At 67.9% G+C, this 262-nt stretch overlaps 1 protein-coding gene across 1 annotated transcript in view; it reads right to left on the minus strand.

The window, feature by feature from the left end:
• Window positions 1-75: 75 nt before the first annotated feature.
• The window catches only part of LOC104488807 (LIM/homeobox protein Lhx4), a gene marked incomplete at both ends in the record, with an annotated part of 1,332 nt that continues 1,145 nt past the window's right edge, over window positions 76-262 (minus strand). The window contains one exon of the mRNA XM_010130888.1: window positions 76-262. Coding sequence (XP_010129190.1) covers window positions 76-262 — 187 coding nt within the window.

Raw genomic sequence — 262 nt, forward strand, 5'->3', positions numbered from 1 at the left:
TCTGGCGGGGAGAGGAGGTAGAGCAGAGGAGGGGGGTCAGCACAGCGGGGAGCACCGCAGCCCTCCCGCCCCCACCGGCACCCCGCTCACCACGGAAGCTGAGCTCACTGTCACTGATGCCGCAGTCCTCGGCCGAGCTCTCCTTCTCCAGCTTGCCACCCCCCCGGCTCCGCTTGACGCTTTTGTAGAACTGTCCCCAGCGATGCCCCCCCGCGTCCTTCTTCAGCCGCTTCTCCTTGGCCCGGCGGTTCTGGAACCACAC

The sequence above is a fragment of the Buceros rhinoceros genome, unplaced genomic scaffold (assembly GCF_000710305.1).
Source record: "Buceros rhinoceros silvestris isolate BGI_N320 unplaced genomic scaffold, ASM71030v1 scaffold40352, whole genome shotgun sequence".
NCBI classification, from domain to species: domain Eukaryota; kingdom Metazoa; phylum Chordata; class Aves; order Bucerotiformes; family Bucerotidae; genus Buceros; species Buceros rhinoceros.